Source organism: Stegostoma tigrinum, chromosome 30 (assembly GCF_030684315.1).
Source record: "Stegostoma tigrinum isolate sSteTig4 chromosome 30, sSteTig4.hap1, whole genome shotgun sequence".
Classification (NCBI taxonomy): Eukaryota; Metazoa; Chordata; class Chondrichthyes; order Orectolobiformes; family Stegostomatidae; genus Stegostoma; species Stegostoma tigrinum.
This window is the reverse complement of record NC_081383.1, coordinates 2,407,485-2,428,790: the sequence shown is the minus strand read 5'-3', so window position 1 is coordinate 2,428,790 and position 21,306 is coordinate 2,407,485. Positions and strand designations below refer to the sequence as shown.

Sequence of the window (21,306 nt, the reverse complement as noted above, 5' to 3'; positions counted from 1 at the left end):
TGATGTACTGAAGTGATTGAAGCATCAAGAGATTTGAGAAACTCAAGCTGCTGGAAGCTACATTTGAAGGTTTTTATGGTAAACGCACATACACTACCTGTAGTCAAACGCTGGCTAGTTTGGTTTAGTTGGAGCAGTAAAACAGGGAGGCTAGGAACAATGTCTTTGGATTGGAGGACTGTAACCAATGGCTACAGCAGGAGCTGGACAGCAGCCAATGACCGAGAGGCTGAGCATTCTGACCCAGAGAGGCCCACAGTGCCCATGTATTTGAAGTCAAGCTCAAGGACTAGTCCCAGTCAGGAGGAGGAGGATATGTTCACAGCCGTGGATGAGCCACCCCCACTACCCCTGCAGCCACCAGTGGGTGAAGCCGAACTGGAAATGAATGTGCCTGACATCAAGCCAAAGAGAAAATTCATCCCTGACTCTTGGAAGGATTTCCTAAGGGGCCGTCGTGGGCGTTCCAGGCAGATATTCAATTTGAACTCAGTGTGGGGAGCAGAGGAAAGCTCACCACCAGTGTCACCCCTTCTGAGCCGGCAGCGGACTGCATCACTAGGCAGTGACCTCTCTGAGGAGGGCTCTCAGCAAGCAGCCAAAGGTACGCACCCGAGTATGGCAGACTGGGGGGTGAAACGGGAAACAGCAGCCACATCTCTAACTGATCCCACAGAGAAACAGCCCGAATCAGCCCAGAGCTACTCGGAGATGATCCATGTCTACCAACTCAAACACGCGTACATGAAGTCTTGGCCAGGATTGCTGCGGGTGCTGGGAGTCATGGAGCTGCTTTTTGGAGCAATGGTATTTGCCTGTGTGTGTGCATACATTCAGAAAGATAACCAATGGTACAATGTCCTTGGGGGATCTTTCCCCAGCTTTGGGCTTGGGGACAATTATTACTACAGCGGACCCAAAACCCCTTTTGTCCTGGTCATGGCTGGTCTGGCCTGGGTTGTGACAGTGGGCCTCCTCATCCTGGGACTCACTCTGTATTATAGAACCATTCTCCTTGACTCTGATTGGTGGCCATTGACTGAATTCATAATGAACACTTGCCTTTTCTTCTTGTGCATGGCAGCTGGCATCGTCTACGTCAATAGTTTCAGTCTCGGGGGTCTGTGCTATACCATGATAGCCAACAGCCCCCTGTATTACCAGCTGTGCCGTGTGGAGAGTGGGCAAATTGCTGCAGCAAGCTTCCTGTTCATCAACATGCTCCTGTACCTGGTCAGTGCAGTCGTATGTCTAAAGGTGTGGCGTCATGAACTGAGGAGAAAGGCAAGAGAAGCCTTTCGGAACCAGGTACACTCTGTAACATTAACAGCTGAGTTGACACAATGTCCACTCTGAAGTCATCGACAATATTGTAGAGGAATACTGTTAGATCTGAGCAGCTGAATCTCACAAAATGAACCAACACTTTACAACAGTTTGAGATAACAAGGTGTAGAGCTGGATGAACACAGCAGGCCAAGCAGCATCAGAGGAGCAGGAAAGCTGACGTTTTGGGCCTAGACGCTTCTTCAGCCATTTCTGATGAAGGGTCTAGACCCAAAACATCAGCTTTTGTGCTCCTCTGATGCTGCTTGGCCTGCTGTGTCCATCCAGCTCCACACCTTGTTATCTCAGATTCTCCAGCATCTGCAGTTCCTGCTATCTCTGAAGCAATTTTAACCCCTTTACAACAATTTATTGGTAGAAGTGAAGTTCAAACGCAGATATGTTTGACACAGAATTGAAACCATTCTTATCAAAGTCACATATGATTTGTTTTCTTTTGTAACTGTGTTGAGTGTTTCCTCTTGTCCTTTTCAACTTGCCCGTTACCTTGGAGATGGTGACCATCTCTATCCTCTCCCAGTGCCAACCTCCTCCAACACCATCTAGCTGAGTGTGACTGCTCTCTGCTTGTTCAGCTCTTATCAATCCAATGGCAGGCACAGAATCACCTGCAATGGCTTATCTTCCTACTCCTACACCGTTACCTCTGGTGTCCCCAGTTTCCCTGCACCTTGATATTTCTCATCTACCCACTACCCCTCAGTCACTTCATCTGAAAGTCCTGTGTTAGTTTTATATGGATACCATTATGACCAGGTGAGGAGGAGTGAATTAGCTCCCCTCTCCTCCAACTTTCCAACCTGTCGCATCAAAAATTCTGACTTCTGTTTTAGCACTCATCTATAATTTTCTCCAATCAAAATATCATCAAGCACACAGCAGTCAAAAATCCAACTCTTCTGGTTCTCACAAAAAGCTCCTGTTTATGTGTTCCGTCTGTAGGCAATGTTTCATCTCCAAAATGTGAAGCTTCTCACAATGGTGCAAATCAGATAAGTGATAAGGACTTTTTCAAGAGTTGAAATGTTTGACTGGTTTCATTGACTTGAGGAAAAAAATGTTAATTTTAGTTCTGGTTGTCTTTTGTTTAGTCTTGTGATGGTTTCATGATACTTGACCAATCTGTGTGATTAGATAAAGCTTATGGGCATTTCAACTCTGCCTTTTCATTTTAAAACCTTTCAATTCATAAAGGTCCCAGATATTAAATTGGATAAAGTGTTTCTGGAACAATAGACAATATTTTTTGTCATTGTGACAATAATAATGATACCCATCTCTAACACACCACTATCTCTGTCAGCTCCTCCACAGTTACTCAGTTATCGGAGAGTTTATCCAACAACCAATGGTGGATCAGCAGAAACTTCCTTCAATTAAATATTGGGAAAGTGAAACCATTACATTCAGACCTCACTACAAATTCTATTCCAAAATTACCAAACATACCTCTACCTGGGAAACAGTCCATCGCTGAACCACATTCTTCACAACCTTGACCCAGAGCTGGGTTTTTAATATTCGCCCGTGGGAGTTGCTGGCCAGCCAGTATTAGTTTGCCTTTGACGAAGTGGTGGGCAGCTGCCTTCCTGAACTGCTGCAGTTCATTTCTAAGCCTTCTGTGTCACATGAACACCCACCTTCACCATGGCGATGTTCCCCTAACTCAGCTGCTCCCTCAGCCATCTACAACTGAAGCATTCGCCAAGCTTCCTGTTGTGTCCAGTTTCAATTTGTGTTTTTCCAGACGTCCCAGCAAAACACCATCTCCACCAGCAACCCCACCCACTCTCAACACCCTCCTCCCAACACCCTCCCACCCAAACCTCCCCCAACATCCTCCCCCAACACCCTCCCAACAAAACCTCCCCCAACACCCTCCCAACAAACCTCTCCCCAACACCCTCCTCCCAACACCCTCCTCCCAACACCCTCCCCTAACACCCTCCCCAACACCCTCCCCCAACACCCTCCCCAACACCCTCCCACCAACACCCTCCCCCCAACACCATCTCAACAAAACTTTCCCCTAATACCCTCCCACCCAAACCTCACCCCAACACCCTCCCCAACACCCTCTCAACAAAACCTTCTCCCAACACCCTCCCACCCAAACCTCTCCCCAACATCGTCTCAACAAAACCCTCCCCCTAAACCCTCACATCAAAACCTCCCGCAAACACCCTCCCCCAACACCCTCCCCCAACACCCTCCCAGCAAAACCTCCCAGAACACCCTCCCCCCAACACCCTCCCCAAAACCCTCCCCCCAACACCCTCCCACCCAAACCTCCCCTCAACACCCTCTCAACAAAACCTCCCCCAAACACACTACCCCAACACCCTCCCCCAACACCCTCCCCCAAAACCCTCCCCCCAAAACCCTCCCCCCAACATCCTCTCAACAAAACCTTCTCCTAATACAGTCCCACCCAAACCTCTCCCCAACACCCTCCCCACATTGTCTCAACAAAACCTCCCCCTAACACCCTCCCCCCCAACACCCTACCCAACATCATCCCAACAAAACCTTCCCCCAACACCCTCCCCCAACACCCTCCCCCTAACACCCTCCCAACAAAACCTCCCCCAACACTCTCCCAACAAAACATCCCCCAAACACCCTCCCACCCAAACCATCCCCTCAACACCCTCCCCCAACACCCTCCCACCAAAGCCACCCCTCAACACCCTCCCCCAACACCCTCCCACCCAAACCCTCCCCTCAACACCCTCCCCCAACACCCTCCCACCAAAACCACCCGTCAACACCCTCCCCCCAACCCCCTCACACCAAAACTTCCCCCCAACACTCTCCTCCAACACCCTCCCAAAAAAACCTCCCCCAACACTCTCCCAACAAAACCTCCCCCCAAAACGCTCCCACCAAACCCTCCCCTCAATACCCTCCCCTCAACACCCTCCCCCAACACCCTCCCACCAAAACCACCCGTCAACACCCTCCCCCCAACCCCCTCACACCAAAACCTCCCCCCAACACTCTCCTCCAACACCCTCCCAACAAAACCTCCCCCAACACTCTCCCAACAAAACCTCCCCCAAAAACGCTCCCACCAAAACCTCCCCTCAACACCCTCCCCCAACACCCTCCCACCAAAACCTTCCCCCAACACCCTCCCAACAAAACCTCTCCCCAACACCCTCCCCCCAACACCCTCCCACCAAAACTTCCTCCAACACACTTCTCCCATGCATTATCTCCCCAACACCCTTCCCCAAACGTTATCCTCAAACACCATCACCCCAACACCCTCTCTGAAACACCATTCTCCCCAACAGCCTCCCCCACATATTAACCCCCAACACTCTCCCCTCAACACAGTCCCCCAAACACCCTCTCCAAACACAGTCCACCCGTACCCTTCACCCCAACACTCTACCCCTACCACTCTCCCTGCAACACCCTCCTCCCCAACACCCACCTCCAACACTCTATCCCCCTATCTGTTCCATATTCCTAATTCAGACAAAACCCCATTCCCTCATCTTCCCCTGTACTCAGCACTCCCGCCCATGCCCGAGCTCCCAGTCCAACAATACTCCAGTTTAAGATTCCTTATAGTCATTTGGTCATACTGAACTTAAGTATTGCTAAAAGAAAAAGTATATTGTGTTGAAATTTTCCATCTAACATTCATCAGGACAATTTGCAAGAATACCAATTCCAGGAACAGACTAATATTTACACAGCGAGAAAGGAAAGTGCTGGTTGGTGGGCAGGCGGACTCTGATTGGCAGGGAAGTTCCCACAGAGATTTGTTGGCTTTCCCCTTGAATTTTTTTTTAGGAATTCTCGAGACAAGTGCTGGACTAAAACCATTGACAAAATGTATCTTTTATTTCTCAGAGCTACTGTTATCCTAACTTCTGACTCCTTGCATGATGTCGCCACCTGCCTGTTCCTTGTGTATGTCTCCTTTAAGAGAGCTCACTTTTAATGCCTCCATGTGCTGTGTGTATACAATGTTTTGACTCTGTCTGGCCGGGGGTCTGTAGGCATGCAAACAGAAATCAGCTGTCTAAAGTCATATCTGTTTATAACCTGTGTCTTAATGTTTTAAGTCAACCAGCCCATTGTGTTAATCACTCCATGAGGAGGGATCAATTATTGGGCCAATTACAGAACATAGAACATAGAACAGTATGTTGTGCCGATCTATTATCCTACTCTAAGATCAAACTACCCTGTATACCCTACATTATACTATCATCCATGTGCCTATCCAAGTGTCACTTAAAAAGTCTCTAAAGTATCTAATAAATAAGAATATGACCATTTTTGTAACCTGCCCCACAGCCCTGTAAGATTTTTACACCCCTCTAATTCTGACCTCTGCGGATCCCTGATTTCCATCATTGCATCACTGGTAATTTTATCTGCTTCAAACACATGCCCTAGAGTTTCCTCACTAAACTTCTCCAACCCTGTCTGTTTCTATAAGATGTTCCTTAAAATCTATTATCAACTGTCTTAATATACTGTCTACTTTTACCTGCTAGCTCTCCTATGAAGCACCTCAGAGTGTTTTCTCCATGAGACACGTTATATGAATGTACATGGTCACTGTGTTTGAGCCTGTAAGGCCAACAAAGGACTTTTGGATTGAGATAGAGTAGGGGAGGGAGTGTGTGCCAGACTCTCCGCTCCCAATTGGCATCCAGTGCCATGACTTGAGAACGAAACCTGCCAACATTTTGATCGAATAATAGAACATAGAACATAGAACAGTACAGCACAGAACAGGCCCTTCAGCCTACAATGTTGTGCCGACCATTGATCCTCATGTATGCACCCTCAAATTTCTGTGACCATATGCATGTCCAGCAGTCTCTTAAATGACCCCAATGACCTTGCTTCCACAACTGCTGCTGGCAACGCATTCCATGCTCTCACAACTCTCTGCGTAAAGAACCTGCCTCTGACATCCCCTCTATACTTTCCACCAACCAGCTTAAAACTATGACCCCTCGTGCTAGCCATTTCTGCCCTGGGAAATAGTCTCTGGCTATCAACTCTATCTATGCCTCTCATTATCTTGTATACCTCAATTAGGTCCCCTCTCCTCCTCCTTTTCTCCAATGAAAAGAGACCGAGCTCAGTCAACCTCTCTTCATAAGATAAGCCCTCCAGTCCAGGCAGCATCCTGGTAAACCTCCTCTGAACCCTCTCCAAAGCATCCACATCTTTCCTATAATAGGGCGCCCAGAACTGGACGCAGTATTCCAAGTGCGGTCTAACCAAAGTTTTATAGAGCTGCAACAAGATCTCACGACTCTTAAACTCAATCCCCCTGTTAATGAAAGCCAAAACACCATGTGCTTTCTTAACAACCCTGTCCACTTGGGTGGCCATTTTAAGGGATCTATGTATCTGCACACCAAGATCCCTCTGTTCCTCCACGCTGCCAAGAATCCTATCCTTAATCCTGTACTCAGCTTTCAAATTCGACCTTCCAAAATGCATCACCTCGCATTTATCCAGGTTGAACTCCATCTGCCACCTCTCAGCCCATCTCTGCATCCTGTCTATGTCCCGCTGCAGCCTACAACAGCCCTCTACACTGTCAACGACACCTCCGACCTTTGTGTCGTCTGCAAACTTGCTGACCCATCCTTCAATCCCCTCATCCAAGTCATTAATAAAAATTACAAACAGTAGAGGCCCAAGGACAGAGCCCTGTGGAACCCCACTCACCACTGACTTCCAGGCAGAATATTTTCCTTCTACTACCACTCGCTGTCTTCTGTTGGCCAGCCAATTCTGTATCCAGACAGCTAAGTTCCCCTGTATCCCATTCCTACTGACCTTCTGAATGAGCCTACCATGGGGAACCTTATCAAATACCTTACTGAAGTCCATAATGTTTGGTACTTGGGCTTATTCACTCTCTCCACCCCCAATTCTCCTGCCAGCAGCAAGTTTCTGGTCCATCTAATTTGATGTTTTCTTTTGTAGCGTAAAACAGCTGCAGTGATGATGACACAGAAACGGCCATTTTCATTCAAGCACATGCCATTCAGGAGAAACGCATCTCAGCCCCGAGAGGAGATGGCCACCAGAAACATTCAGCTCTGCTCCAATGCTCCTGGGACCCTCAACAAATCCATTCCGGCTGGATATATCCCAAAGCCCCTCATAATTCCTGATTATGTAACGTAAGGATATTTATTTGCATTTGGTACAATAGAGTTTGACTAATGCTGTAAAAAGACATTTTGTTCAAACTTTCCATCAGGACAGTTCACAAAAGTACCAATTCAAGGAAGAACCCAACATCTACACTTTATGAGAGGACAGTGCTGATTGTTGGCTAGTGAGCTCTGGTAGAGGCTGTGCTGTGGTGAATTGATCAGTTAATGATGGCTGACAATTAACTACCAAGCTTGAATTATAGTTTAACTGAGCTGATTAATGCTGCCATCTAAATGCATGTTGCTGTTGTTGACTGTAACTCGGAAATGCATTCATCTTGCTGGTGAGTGTAACCTAATGAATCATTAATATTACAGTGAGATGTCACAGCTCAATGGAGAGTGAGCTCACACACTGACCACATGTAAACTGCACTTTGTCCTCTTATAGAAAGTACCCAAAGATTGAGTCTGCAGAAGAACGGGAGAGATATAAGGGCGTATTCAACGACCAATATGCAGAATACAGGGAACTACACTCTGAGATACACGTGGCCAACAAAAAATTCCAAGAGCTGAAAGTTCTCATTGAGAAACTGCCTCGCTACACAGAGAGTTCAGAGGTAAGTAAGTAAGTAGGTCAGTAGTGGCACAGGAAGGTCATGAGTCAGTGGGCCACTTGAAACAAAAAACATTTCCCTTTCCAAATTGGCATTGCCAACCTTCCAAGATTATCCTGGAGTTTCTACAAATCAGGGAAACAATCTCGAAGACACTGCAGCAGGCAACAAGGCAGAGAAACCTTAGAGAGATTACAGTTGTCTATTTTCATTTCCTTCGATCACCTCTGCTTATTTATTCTTTAAGATAAAGACCTTTGATGAAACTTCTGAAAATGCATTTAACCAGAGTTAGAATTCTAGGATGGTTACACCATAGAGAAAGGTCATTCAGCCCATTCTGATTGTGCTAGTTTCATCAAGGAGCAATTCACCTCATACCACTGCCCAGTGTTCCCCTCAAAACCCTATACTTATTTCCTATTCAGATAATAATCTAATTCTCTCTTAGAAGCACTGATTGAATCTGCCTCCTCCACAATCTCAGACAATATATTCCAGGTTCTAATCTCTTCCTTTCTGAAACAGTTCTTCCTCAGGTCTCTGTTGTTTCTTTTGTCAATTCTGTGCTCTCTGCATCTGACCCTTCCACCACAGAGAACAATCTCTCCCACACACCCCTTATGATTTTGAACACCTCCCTCAAATCTCCTCTCTACCTTCTTTACTACAAATCGTACCAAATTCTCCAATTGCCAACAGAACTGAAGTTCAAACGTGGAAGTATTCCTGTGAATCTTTTTCACACTGTCCCTAATGCCTTCACATCGTTCTTAAAGCCTGGTGACCAGAACAGGGTTCAGTACTCTAGATGAGACCAAACCAGTTTTTTATATAATTTTAACATAACTGCCTTACTGTCATATTCTGTTTCCCAGGATGCCTGGCAGCACTGTTCAGGAACAGGGCAAAAACAACTCATTCTGATGGTTCCAATAACACACAGTGTCTCTTTTTTTTGCTTTGTCCTCTTGAGTTATTTAATTCTCTCCCTTCCCCTTTTTATTGCTCTCTCCCTTTCTCTCTATCTCAGTCCCTTTCCTTTGTGCCTAGTTCAGACATCAATGAAATTCCAGTAAACATGCACTGACCAGACAGAATTGATCTCAAGATCATAAAATCATAACAGTGAAAAATGCCGTAACTGTTTTGGGTCCAGTAGTGTTTTCACACTCCTAACTATTGGACAGAACTCATTCAGGAGCCAGGAGTCCTGACAGCAGCAATAATAGTTTGCCTAGAGCAGCCTAGTGCTCAAACCTGGATCTTATCCCGAGGAAAGACTCCCATTTTAATAAGTCTCCTATTGTTGTGATCATTAGAAAGTGAGAAAGTCTATAAATGGCTTCAGAACCCCTGAGATACAGTCGGGAGGAATAATCTGGGGTTCCTGCTGTCCATTCCAAACACTGTCCGGAAATTATGTGCAGTTGTTGGGTGAGAACAAAAAAAATACATTTGCATTTTGATAGCTTTAGATTTAGGTTTTATTGTCACATGTGCTCAAGTACAGGATATAAAAGGACAGCAAAAAGTGTGCAATGCAGCCACACATTAAACCATCTTAGGTACAAAGTGCCTAAGTACAAAATCTTAGTGACAGAGGTAGAAAAATAAAGAAATAAGTCAAACATTACAATGTCTTTCATGATCGGAGTATACCAAAGCTCTTTACAACACATCAATTTTGTTTTGAAGTGTAATTGATGTTGAACTTTAAGGAAATGCAGCAAGCAATTAGTGCACAGTGAACTCCCACAATCAGCAATAAGTAACCGGGTAACCTACTGGTCGAGGGGTAAGTATTGATCAGGATAGTGGGGAGAACCTCTCTGTCCTCCTTCAGAAAATGAACCTAGGTTATTTGCTTCCAAAATCCAGGTTAACACTTGATTGCAGTGCTACATTGTCAGAGGTATTTCACTGTTAACCAAGGCCCAGTCTGGCAGCTTCATGTGGATGTGAGAGATCCAATCGCCTTCCAGTTTTGAGGACAAGTAGGGAGTTCCCCACAGCTGATGGACAATGTTTATCCTTTGTTATCGTGATCTCGTGTCTGTTTGTGAGATCGGGGGTGCAATTAATTGGCTTGGAGTTAGCAAGAACTGCAGACGCTCGAGTCAGAGATAGCACAGTGTGGAGCTAGAGCAGCACAGCAGGCCAGGCAGCATCAGAGGAGCAGGAAAGCTGACGTTTCGGGTCGGGACCCTTCTTCAGAAATGGGGGAGGGGGAAGGGAGCTAGGAAATAAACAAAGAGGGGCGTTGCTGGGGAAGGTAGGTGGGATGGTGATAGGTGAGTGCAGGTAGGCAGTGGTGGGGATTGGTTAGTGAGGTGGGAGGGGCAACTAGGTGGGAAAAAAGACGGACGGATTGTGTCGGGTCAAGGATGTGAGGATGAGTGGGAATGTTTGGTCATGGTTTGAGGCTGGGGGCTGGGGGGATTTTGGAACTGGTGGATTCCATGTTTAGGCCATCCGGCTGTAGGCTCCCGAGGCAGAATATGAGGCGCTGCTCCTCCAGTTTGCGGGTGGCGTCATTGTGACACAGGAGGAGCCCCAGGATAGGCATATCACCCAGAGAGTGGGAGTGGGAGGGGGAGTTGAAGTGGTTTGCAACTGGGAGTTGTTGTCATTTATTGCGAACCACACGAAGGTGTTCTGCAAAGTGGTCTCCAAGTCACTGCTTGGTCTCATCGATGTAGAGGAGGCCACATCGGGAGCAGTGGATGCACTATACCACATTGGTGGATGTGCAGGTGAACATCTGTTTAATATGGAAGGTTTTTTTGGTTCCTGGGATGGGGGTGAGGGGGGAGGTGTAGCACTTCCTGCGGTTGCAGTGAAAAGTGCCGGGGTAGTGGGGCTAATAGGGAGTGTGGAGCGGACAAGGGAGTTGCAGAGAGAGCAGTTCCTACAGAAGGCAGATCAGGGTGGGGACAGAAATATAACATTGGTTGTGGGGTCGGATTGTGGGTGGCGGAAGTGGCAGAGAATGATACACTGGATGCGGAGGTTGGTGGGGTGATATGTGAGGACAAGGGAGATTCCGTCTTTCTTTTTGTTGCAGGAATGGGGTGCGAGGGAAGAAGTGCAGGAAATACAAGAGGTGCAGTTGAGGGCATTTTCAATCACTGCCGTGGGTGGGGGAAATGCTGCGGCCCTTTAAAAACAAGGACATCTGGGATGTGCGGGAGTGACATGCTCCATCTTAGGAGCAGATGCAGTGGAGGCAAAGAAATTGGGAGTAAGGGATCGCATTCTTGCAGGAAGGTGGGTCAGAGGAGGTGTAGTCTAGGTTGCTGTGGGAGTCGGTGGGCTTGAAATAGACATCAGTGTTGAGGCAGTTACTAGAGATGGTGACAGAGAGGTCCAGGAAGGAGGGAGAGGTATCAGAGATAGTCCAGGTGAATTTGAGGTTGGAGTGGAAGGTGTTCAAGCACCTGTGGGAGCGTGAGGTGGCACCGATACTGTCATTGATGTAACGGAGGAAGAGGTGGTGGATGGGGCCAGTGTAACTGTGGAGGAGGGATTGTTCCATGTGACCTACAAAGAGGCAGGCATAGCTTGGGCCCGTACGGGTTCCCGTGGCAACCCCCTTAGTCTGTAGGAAGTGGGAGGAGTTGAAGGGGAAGTTGTTGAGGGTGAGGACGAGTTCAGTTAAAAGTGGATGTGGCTGTCGGTGGAGGGGGGCTGGTTGGACCTGCGGGAGAGGAGGAAGCGGGGGCCTTTCAGACCATCCGCGTGGGGGATACAAGTGTACAGGGACTGGGTGTTGGGGGCCAGGGAATTGGAAGTCTTGGAGGATGTGGAGGGTGTGGGTGGTGTCCCCGACATTGGTGGGGGATTCCTAGACGGTCATGATTTCTATTAAATGTCGCTGGTGATATTTCACAGAGTATCCCATTAGCCATAAAGCAGTTTGAGATCTTTCAAGGTTGTGTAAGTCAGGATAGAAAACACAGGGCCCCTCTTGTCCTTCTGCTATGTGCACCAGAAAAAGACGCTTGATGAGTCAGGAACTAATGTTTGTGCATAAGAGCAGGGCCCAACACACACCATCTGTTAGCAGCAAATATTTAACAACACTCTGCTTCTGTTTCTTGGTCTCTGAGCTGCTGATAAAGAGTTGATAAGGATTGAAAAATATTCCACTGGTTTCAAAAAGCCCACAGTTGCTGTGTGTTGGAGAGTTTGTTGAATTTCGAGGAAGGGCTTTGCTTGGCTGAGTTCATGCTCCATGGCAGTTCTAATCACTGCTAACAATCACATGCACATCCAGGCGAGACAGTGATTAATGCAACAATATTCAGTCTCAGATTTCTGTCAGATTGTGCACCTGACGTTTCATTTTAATCGTTTGTGGGATAGGCCAGGCCAGTGCTTATTACCCACTCCCAAATGGGCAGCGGGCAGTTAAGAGTCAATTACTGTGGCATCTAGAATCACATGCAGGCCAGACCTGGTAAGCACACAACATAAAACATAGAACACAGGAACAGGCCCTTCAGCCCACCATAACAGTGCCAGCCATGATGCCATTTTAAACTAATCCCATCTGCCAGCTCATTGTACATATGCCTCTGTTCCCTGCCTATTCATATATCTGCCAAGATGCCTCTTACATGTTGCTAATAGATCTGCTTCTACCACCTTCCTTGGCAGCGAATTCCTGGCACCTACCACCCTCTGCGTAAAATACCCACCTCACACATCTCCTTTAAACATTCCCCCCTCACCTTAAACCTATGCCCCCTAGTATTTGACATTTCTACCCAAAGAAAAAGACTCCCATCTATCCACCCTATGTATGCCTTTCATTATTTTATATTTTTCTATCAGGTCACCCCCCCACTCCCCCGCCAGCCCCACTCTGCTCCAGCCTCCAATGCTCTAGTGAAACAATCCAAGTTCATCCAACTTCTCCTGAGAGCTAATCCACTCCATTCCAGGCAACATCCTGGTAAACCTCTTTCTTACCCTCTCCAAAGCCTCCACATCCTATAGTGTGGTGACCAGAACTGCACACAATACCTCCAAATGAGGCCTAACTAAAGTTTATACATGACTTTCCAACTTTTATACTCAATGCTCCAACAGATGTGGAAGCTTTGGAAAGGGTGCAGAGGAGATTTATTAGGATGTTGCTGGTATGGAGGGAAGGTCTTAAGAGGAAAGGCTGAAGGACTTGAGGCTGTTTCCATTAGAGAGAAGAAGGTTGAGAGGTGACTTAATTGAAACATATAAAATAATCAGAAGGTTAGATAGGGTGGATAGGGAGAGCCTTTTTCCTAGGATGGTGACGGCGAGCACGAGGGGGCATAGCTTTAAATTGAGGGATGAAAGATATAGGACAGATGTCAGAGGTAGTTTCTTTACTCAGAGAGTGGTAAGGGAATGGAACGCTTTGCCTGCAACGGTAGCAGATTCGCCAACTTTAAGTACATTTGAGTCGTCATTGGATAAGCATATGGACGTACATGGAATAGTGTAGGTTAGATGGGCTTGAGATCGGTATGACAGGTCGGCAAAACATCAAGGGCCGAAGGGCCTGTACTGTGCTGTAATGTTCTATGTTCTATGTTCTATAGATGAAGGCAAGTGTACTAAATGTCTTCTCTGCCACCTTTACCAATTACATTGCCACTTTTGGGGAGCCAAGGACTTGCAAAGGATGGAAATTTCTTTCCCTAAAGGACATTAGTGAACCAGATGGGTTTCTAACAGTAATCAACAGTTGTTATATGGTCGCCAATAAAATAATGAATTCCAATATTTGAGATTTGAGGTTGAGATTTGAACTTCTGAGCCCAGAACATTAGTCCAAATTCTAGATTACTAGTCCAGTGACATTACTACTATACCACCACTTCCCCTGCAGCATCTGGAAAGATTACCTGCATCAGGTGACTAACTCCTGTTTTTCTCCCTTGCCCCATCTCCAACCTGGGCTCTGAGTTCAATGACTTCTAACATCAATTGTAACAGACCTATGAATACCCAATCAGAGATCAACTGGCCTACATCCCTAAATTCCCTGTGAGGCTCCACAGGAGGCTCCATTTACCCACTGACCCCTCCGAGACAGCATTCTGATGGGCAAGGAAGAAAGAGAACAGAATATCTGTGCATGAGAGAAATGATGAAGGGGCCTAAAGAAGGAGAAACCTAAAAAGGTTTTCTCTCCAAGTGTCCCACAGTGACAGGAATTAAATCAGAGAGTTAAAATCACAGCGACACCCGGGCAAATACACTCTGAGTACAGTTCAAGTTCACAAGTCTGACTGAACCAAAGAATTATCCAGAGACACACCAGGCAATGCTGTTAATCGACCGACAAATTATACATCTTCTCAGATTCTAACCCTACCCTCTCGCTTTCCAGGAACACAAACGAATAATGAAGATCCTTAAAGATTACAAGGAAAAAATCAATGTAAGTATTCTCCATCACAACAGGCATGTTGACAGGATGGACAGGGAGTAAGAAGAGTAATAAATTGGATTGGGAGTCCGGGTTCATTCTGTTCCACCATTCAATTAGATCATGGCTGATCTGTATCTGAACTCAATTTAGAAAAACTCATTTTAGAATCAGCAGAAAATCAGATTCAATGTATTTGAGTGCCTGGAATTGATTCTTCTTATTTGATTGCTCAGTACTGGCAGTGTAGCCAATGATGTCGGTGGCCTCTTTATATTCATATATTCATTCATGGGGTGTGGCCATTGATTGATTGTTATCACGTACCGAGATAGAGTGGAAAGTGTTGTTTTGTGTGCTGTACAGGCAGACTGTAGCACACAAAGTGCATCGTGGTAGCAGAACAGAGTGTAGAATACGGTGTTACGGCCACAGAGAAGGTGCAGGCAGAGAAATCAAAATTAATATTTGGGAAGTCTGTTCAAAAGTCTGATAACAGTGGCAGAGAATCTGTTCTTGAATTTATTTGTATGTGTTTACAAACTTTCATATCTTCTGCCGATAGAAGAGGGTGGAAGAGAGCATAACTGGGATGGGAGGGGTCTTTGCTTATATTGGTTATTTTCACAAGGCAGCAAGAGGTATAGTTGGAGTCAATGGATGGACAATTGGCTTACACATGGACCGGGCTGTGCTCACAAACCCTCTGTAGTTTCTTGCGGTCTTGGGAACAGTAGTTGCCATATCACACTGTGATGCATCCTGATAGGATGCTTTCTATGGTGCACACATAAAAAATGATAAGAGTCATCATAGATATGCCAAATTTCCTTAAGGTCCTATGGAAGTAGAGGCGTTGTTGTGCTTTCTTAACTATTACATTGAAATGAGTGGACCAGGTCAGATTGTTGTGACCATCACTCCCAAGAATTTGACACTGTTGACCATGTCCACCTCAGCACCATTGATACATTCAGGAGCGTGCCCTTCACTCTGTTTCCTGAAGGCAATGACCAGCTGTTTTGTTTTGCTGGCATCGAGGGAGAGATTGCTGTCTTTAGGCCATGCCACCAAGCACTCAATCTCTTTCCTGCATTCTGTCTTGTTGTTTGAGGTCCAACCTAACTTATTGCTGTGTGACCATTTATTATCCAGAAGGCATTTGAAAATCAACCACATTGCTAAGGGTCTGGAATCACATGTGGGCCAGAGCATGTAAAGATGGTGGATTCCTTCCTTAAAGGACATTCATGAGCCAGATGAGTTTTTCCAACAACCGACAATGGTTTCACAATCATCATTTGACCTTTCATTCCAGAATTTTATTGAATTCAAATTTAATCTGCCAAGGTGGGATTCATACCCAGTTCCCCAAAATGTTACCTTAGTCAGGCATTGACCAATCACAAACTTTGCACCGGCTTTGTGTATTGGTCAGATCATTCAGTATATTTGAGGCTGAGAGAGAGACATGTTATAAATCAGTAAGGGGAATGCAGGATTTTGGAGAAAAGACAGCAAAGTGGAGGGGAGGATGACCAGATCAGCCATCAGCCTCAATAAATGGCAGAACAGACTAAGTGGGCTGAATGGTCTACCTCTACTCCTATGCGCTCATGGTCCCACAGCCACTCTGCTTTTACACAGAAGCTTTAAATTAATTGGAAAATATGAATGATTCAGGAACATTTGAGAGTTCAGGTTGTATCTGTCGACTGTAAAGTACAATGAGCAATCTGAACTCCATGATCTTCCTCCCCTGAATTTGAGTTCACCCAGTTTGTGTTGCATCAGAGTTTCTCAGGAACATGAAATACTTATGGCACAGAAGGAGGCCAGTCAGCACATCGCACTGATATACAAGCAGGTCCTTTCCACTATTAGCACTGACAGTGTTGGACTCGATCATGGAATTGTATCTGAGACCAGGCTCCCCCTGCACAGAGGTGGGAAAGCAGTGCCTATTAGCTGGCTCTGTTTCCAATTCTAATTCTAATCTCCTTTCTGAATGGCTTCACTGAGACAGAAAGACTTATTTGAGCTGACTTCCCAAACCATGTGATAACTTTACTTTCCTCTAACGAAAGTTTATTTTCTGAAACAGGATCCGGCTTTTGTGGAGAAAAAAGACCGATGCACGTATTTGAAGAATAAACTCTCATATATCAAACAGCGAATCCAAGAATATGATTCTGAATGCAGCTCCAAAGGCAATTACTGAAAGTCCAACTCAATTAATATCGCTGAAAATAGAAACGTTTGCATTTAGATATCAACTTTTTCAACCATGAGCTATTATGAAGGGCTGAATGGCCTCTCCCTGCCCCATAACAATTCTGTGATCTTTTGTGATTCTGCTGTTAGTGGGTGTAATGTGCACAAACTCCGGGTTGCTGCCAGGATCTCATTAGTGATGTAATGAGCTGCCTGTGTAAAAAGGGAATGTGCAAGAACCACTCCCACCTCCCCCCAAAGCCACCGCGCCCCCGCACTGACTGCACTCCCAACCCCTCCAAAAATGGTGAGGGCCATGATCAGGAAGGTGTCCTGGCTACTTGTTTTGATAATTCTCTCGTGGGATATGAGCATCACTGGCTGAGCAGACATTTATTGCCCTTCCCTGTTTTTCCTGGTGAAGTTGGGGGTGAGCTGCCTTCTTAGCCTGCTGCAGTCCATGTGCTGAATGCAGTGTACAGTACAGTCAGGGATAGAATTTCAGGATTTTGACCCAGCCACACTGCAGGAACAATGATATATTTCCAAGTCGGGATGGTGAGTCTCACCTTCAGCATCCTAGGCTGCTGCTCCCAGTTATCCTGGAATTCTGAGTTGCAGTTTTTTTTTCTTCATTCACTGATGAGAGTGTCACTGCCCAGGCAGCATTTATTGCCCATCTCTAGTTGCCCAGAGGGCAGTTTAAGAGTCAATCACATTGCTGTGGGTCTGGAGTCACATGTAGGACAGACCAGGTAAGGATGGCAGTTTCCTTCCTTCAACGTCAGTAATGAATCAAATGGGTTTTTCCCAAAAATCGATTAAGGTCATTATTACACTTTTAATTCCAGATTGCTGCTTTGGCAGGATTCAAACTGGGGTCCCTAGAACACTGCCTAACTCCCTAACAGTGCAGCAATAATACCATTAATCCGTTGCCTCCCCTCAGTTTAGTGTGTTCTGAGTGTGATACAAGTCCTGCTCCAACAACACTGGCCAGTAAAAGCGGCTGAAGTTCGCAGGGGAGGCACTGACAGAGTGCAACACTGTCTTTCAGCTGGGACATTAGACTGAGGTCCAGTCTGCACACTCAGCTGGGTATCAATTTTGAAGAAAAGTCACAACAAAAAAAATTTATCTCATTGCTTACTGCATTGCAGTCGGTGGGATCTTGCTGTGCAAAAAAACCCTGTTGCATTCCCTGTGTTGCAACAGTGTCTGCATTACAAACAGAGCTTCATAATTACTCTTAAACTCAGTAGGCTGTCCTGTAATTATGTAAATGGCTATAGGAATGTAAGTTTTGCTTCTGTTTTTATGATGTGCACATTGAAAATAAATTTTTTTTGAGATAAAGTTTCTTTGGAAGTGATCTGGAAAATACATTCTAATAAAAATCATGCAGTGTCTATTTCAAATGATATTACAGCAACTACAACACAGAGTTAGGTACAGATTAGAACTTCCTCTCTTCTTTTAGAGTGACATTACAGCCTCCTCTCTTCTTTTAACTGCAAGTAAAGCTTCTTCCATAGCATCCCCATCAAATGCTCCAAGGACAGATACAGCACTGGGTTAGAGACAGCGTAAACCACCTTGACGATGAAAAAACAGCCCTGGTGGCCCTGAAAAGCTGTCCCGTTGGGGGCTAGTGCCAAAATTGGGAGAACTGTCTCACAGACTAGTCAAGCAACAGCCTGACACAGTCATACTCACAGAACCATACCTTACAGACAATGTCCCAGACACCACCATCACTGCTCCTGGATATATCTGTCCCACCGGCAGGACAGACCCAGCAGAGGGGGTGGCACAGTGGTATACAGTCGGGAGGTTGTTGCTCTAGGGGTCCTCAACATTGATGCCTCATGTCATCAGGTTAAGCAAGGGGAAGAAAACCTCCTGCCAATCATCACGTACCATCCCCTCCCTAGTTTGATGAATTGGTACTTCCCCATGTTGAACAACACTCGGAGCAAGCACTGAGGATGACAAGGGCACACAATGTACTCTGGGTGGGGGATTTCAATGTCCATCACCAAGAGTGGCTCAGCAGCAGTACTACTGATCGAGCTGGTTGGGTCCGAAAGGACAGAGCTGCTAGACTGGATCTGCGGCAGGTGGTGAGGGAACCAACAACAGAGAAAAACATACTTGACCTCAACCTTACTAATCTTCCAGCTGCAGTTACATCTGTCCATGACATTATCGGTGAGAGTGGCCATCGCACAGTCCTTGTGGAGACAAAGTCCCGCCTTCACATTGAGATTAACCTCCATCATGTTGTGTGGCACTATCACCGTGCTAAATGGGACAGACTTCGCACAGATCTAGCAGCTCAAGCCTGGGCATCCATGAGGTGCTGTGGGTCATCAGCAGCAGGAGAATTGTACTCCAGCACAATCTGTAACCTTGTGGCCCAGCATATCCCCCACTCAACCATTACCATCAGGCCAGGGATCAACCCTGGTTCAATGGAGAGTGCAGGAGAGCAGGCCAGGAGGGGCACCAGGCATAGTTGAAGATGAGGTATCGACCTGGTGAAGCCACCAAACAGGACGACCTGCATGCCAAACGAAAGCAGCAAGTGATAGACACAGCTAAGCGATCCCACAACCAATGGATCAGATCATAGCTCTGCAGTCCTGCCATATCCAGTCGTAAATGGTGATGGACAATTAAACAACTCGCTGGAGGAGGAGGCTCCACAAATATCCCCATCCTCAATGATGAAAGAGCCCAGCACATCAGTGCAAAAGATAAGGCTGAAGCATTCACAGCAATCTTCAATCTTCTTGACCATCAGCCAAGTGATGGAAGGTGTCAGTAACAGTGCTATCAAGCAGCACCTGCTCAGCAATAACCTGCTCAGTGACGCCCAGTTTGGGTTCTGCCAGGGCCACTCAGCTCCTGACCTCATTACAGCCTTGGCTCAAACATGGACAAGAGAGCTGAATTCCAGAGGTGAGGTGAGAGTGACAGCCTTTGATATCAAGGACACATTTGACTGAAAGTAGCATCAAGGAACCCTAACAAAACTGAAATCAGTGGCTATTGGGGGTGAAATCTCCACTGGCTGCAGTCATACCTGAATAATAGGAAGACGGCAGTGGCTTTGGAGATCAAGCATCTTAATGTCAGCAAAACAAATGAGCTGGTGATTGACTTCAGGAAGTGGAGTGGAGAATACACCCCTGTCTGTTTCAATGGTGCTGATGTGGAGATGGTCGAGCTTCATCTCTAGGTGTAAATATCACTAACAATCTGTCCTGGTCATTCCATGTCAATGTATGGTTAAGAAAGAACACCAACACCTCTACTTTCTCAGGAGGCAAAGGAAATTCAGCATGTCCACAAACACTCTGAACAAGTTTTATAAATGCACCGTAGAAAGCATTGCTATCACTGTAACCGCACTATCAATATCCTTGGGGTTACCATTGATCAAAAATTGAACCGGACTCACCAGAAAGACACGGTGACTACAACATCAGATCTGAGGCCAGGAATAATTCAGCAAGTAACTCACCTCCTGACTCCCCAAAGCCTGTCCACTATCCACAAGGCACAAGTCAAGAGAGTGATGGAATACTCCCCACTAGCCTGGATGGGTGCAGCAACAACTTGACACCATTGAGGACAAAGCAGCAGCTTGATTGGCACCACACCCACAAACCTCCACTCCCCCAACCTCCAACACTCCATAACTGCAGTGAGTACTATCTACATGATGCACTGCAGAAATTCACCAAAGATCCTCACGCAGCACCTTCCAAACGCACAATCACTTCCATCTAGAAGGACAAGGGCAGCAGAGACATGGGAACACCACCCCGTGCAAGTTCCCCTCCGAACCGTTCACTGTCCTGACTTAGAAATGTATCAGTGTCTCTCCAGTGTCCCTGGGTCAAAATGCTGGAATTCCCTCCCTAAGGCCATTGTGGGTCTAAGCTACATCACATGGGCTGCAGTGGTTCAAGAAGGCAGCTCACCCCCACCTTCTCCAGGGCCTTTAGGGATAGGTAATAAATGCTGGACCTGCCAGAGATGCCCCACATTCCACAAATGACCAAAAAAAAGGAAAAACGGTTTATTTCAAGGCTTCCTTTTCCATTGAATTCAAATTCTCAAACTGGAAATTTGATGGAATTGTGAGCTCACCAATTCTTGATTTTTACCCCACAATTAGTTCCTGACTCTTGGAGGCTGTATCTGCAAATGCTTCCAAAATAAATAGTCAGATGGTATCAACTCTTGAGCTGACTGAAATCTATCTGAGCAGGCTGACGGTCTGGGTCATTCTACCCCACCCTGAAAGCTTATGGCCGGATATATGAGGTTGTCATTGAAGCAATAATTACTTTAAAGGATAATTAAATAAAGAACAGAAAATATGCCTCTATTTACACAAGGTCTTAGTCAAACATACAGACGATGTCGTGTATTTACGTGGTACGTGACAGAGTGGCCTTGGGAAAGATACAGGGAAAGTCCTTGAGTTCTTTTCGATTAAAGAGTCCTCAGTTATCAGGATTTGCCTAGTGTTGGGGCT

At 46.1% G+C, this 21,306-nt stretch overlaps 1 protein-coding gene across 1 annotated transcript in view; it reads left to right on the top strand.

The window, feature by feature from the left end:
- The window catches only part of LOC125465630 (uncharacterized), a 76,674-nt gene that overhangs the window by 6,222 nt on the left and 49,146 nt on the right, over positions 1–21,306 (top strand). The window contains exons 2-6 of the mRNA XM_059638423.1: positions 1–1,308; positions 7,324–7,523; positions 7,951–8,122; positions 14,502–14,552; positions 16,645–16,759. The exon at positions 1–1,308 is cut by the window's left edge and continues 107 nt beyond it. Of these exons, the coding sequence (XP_059494406.1) occupies positions 76–1,308; positions 7,324–7,523; positions 7,951–8,122; positions 14,502–14,552; positions 16,645–16,759 (1,771 nt within the window). The 5' untranslated portion in view covers positions 1–75. The remainder of the gene's footprint in view (positions 1,309–7,323; positions 7,524–7,950; positions 8,123–14,501; positions 14,553–16,644; positions 16,760–21,306) is intronic.